The 821-nt window shown below is 52.5% G+C and overlaps 1 protein-coding gene across 1 annotated transcript; it reads right to left on the bottom strand.

The window, feature by feature from the left end:
• Window positions 1-476: 476 nt before the first annotated feature.
• C2CD4B (C2 calcium dependent domain containing 4B) lies at window positions 477-820 on the bottom strand (the record flags this gene model as incomplete). Its single annotated transcript, XM_019806147.2, has 1 exon — window positions 477-820. A coding segment is annotated over one exon (258 nt), but the record flags the coding sequence as incomplete, so codon positions are not given.
• Window position 821: the final 1 nt, after the last annotated feature.

Below are 821 nucleotides of genomic sequence, written 5' to 3'. Positions count from 1 at the left end.
TTTACTTTCCCTTAGCATTTTTTGAGACTTCGCTTTTAAAAGAATTCTGTTTTCTTAATGAGAAAGAAACTCTTTTCCCACCAAGATATCCTTATTACAGAATGTCCGGCGCCGAGGTGTGTGCATGAATGAGGATATGAACCTATGCCACATCAAATATGTAAAGCTGTATATGTGAATATTAGCATTGGTCATGATTCTGAAGGAATAACTTAAAAAATAATAAAACTTTAGCGCTCACGTAAAGCAGGGAGGATAATCAAGGTAGATTGGGCGTAGTTCTTTTTCTCCCTTCCAGCCACAAGCCAACCCTTTTAGCCTTGGAATGTAAAAATGGTCTGGAAAAAAGGATTGGACGTTGTGAATAGAGAACTTCAGTTTTTCCTTCACTACCAACAAACCATGACAAAAACAGGCATCTAAAAACTAAAATGTCAATAAAGCAAGATCATAAATAGAAAAATGAATAAATAGCATTTATTTTGTACGAAGCGGCTGTCCTTGTCCGAGGTCCCATCGGGCGGAGGGCGCCCCGAGGGGACGGCCTGCGGCGCGGGCGCCCTCAGGGCAGCAGCAGCGAGCCCAGCAGCAGCTCGCCCTGGCCCAGCAGGCGGCCCCGCTCCCGGCCGCGGCCCCGCTTCTCCGCCTTGACGCGCACGGCCAGGCGGCGCACCTGGTCCTCTGAGAGCCCGTCCAGGCACACGTCCTGGTCGAAGGCGGCCTTGCGGCTCGGCCGGACCACGGCGCTGCGCTGCGGGCGCGTCTTGCCCGGCGCTCGCAGGACGAAGCTGACCCGGCAGCCCACGGCGCGGGCCTCGGCG

This window comes from Ailuropoda melanoleuca, chromosome 5, assembly GCF_002007445.2.
Source record: "Ailuropoda melanoleuca isolate Jingjing chromosome 5, ASM200744v2, whole genome shotgun sequence".
Taxonomy (NCBI): Eukaryota; Metazoa; Chordata; class Mammalia; order Carnivora; family Ursidae; genus Ailuropoda; species Ailuropoda melanoleuca.
This window is presented reverse-complemented; position numbering and strand designations above follow the sequence as displayed.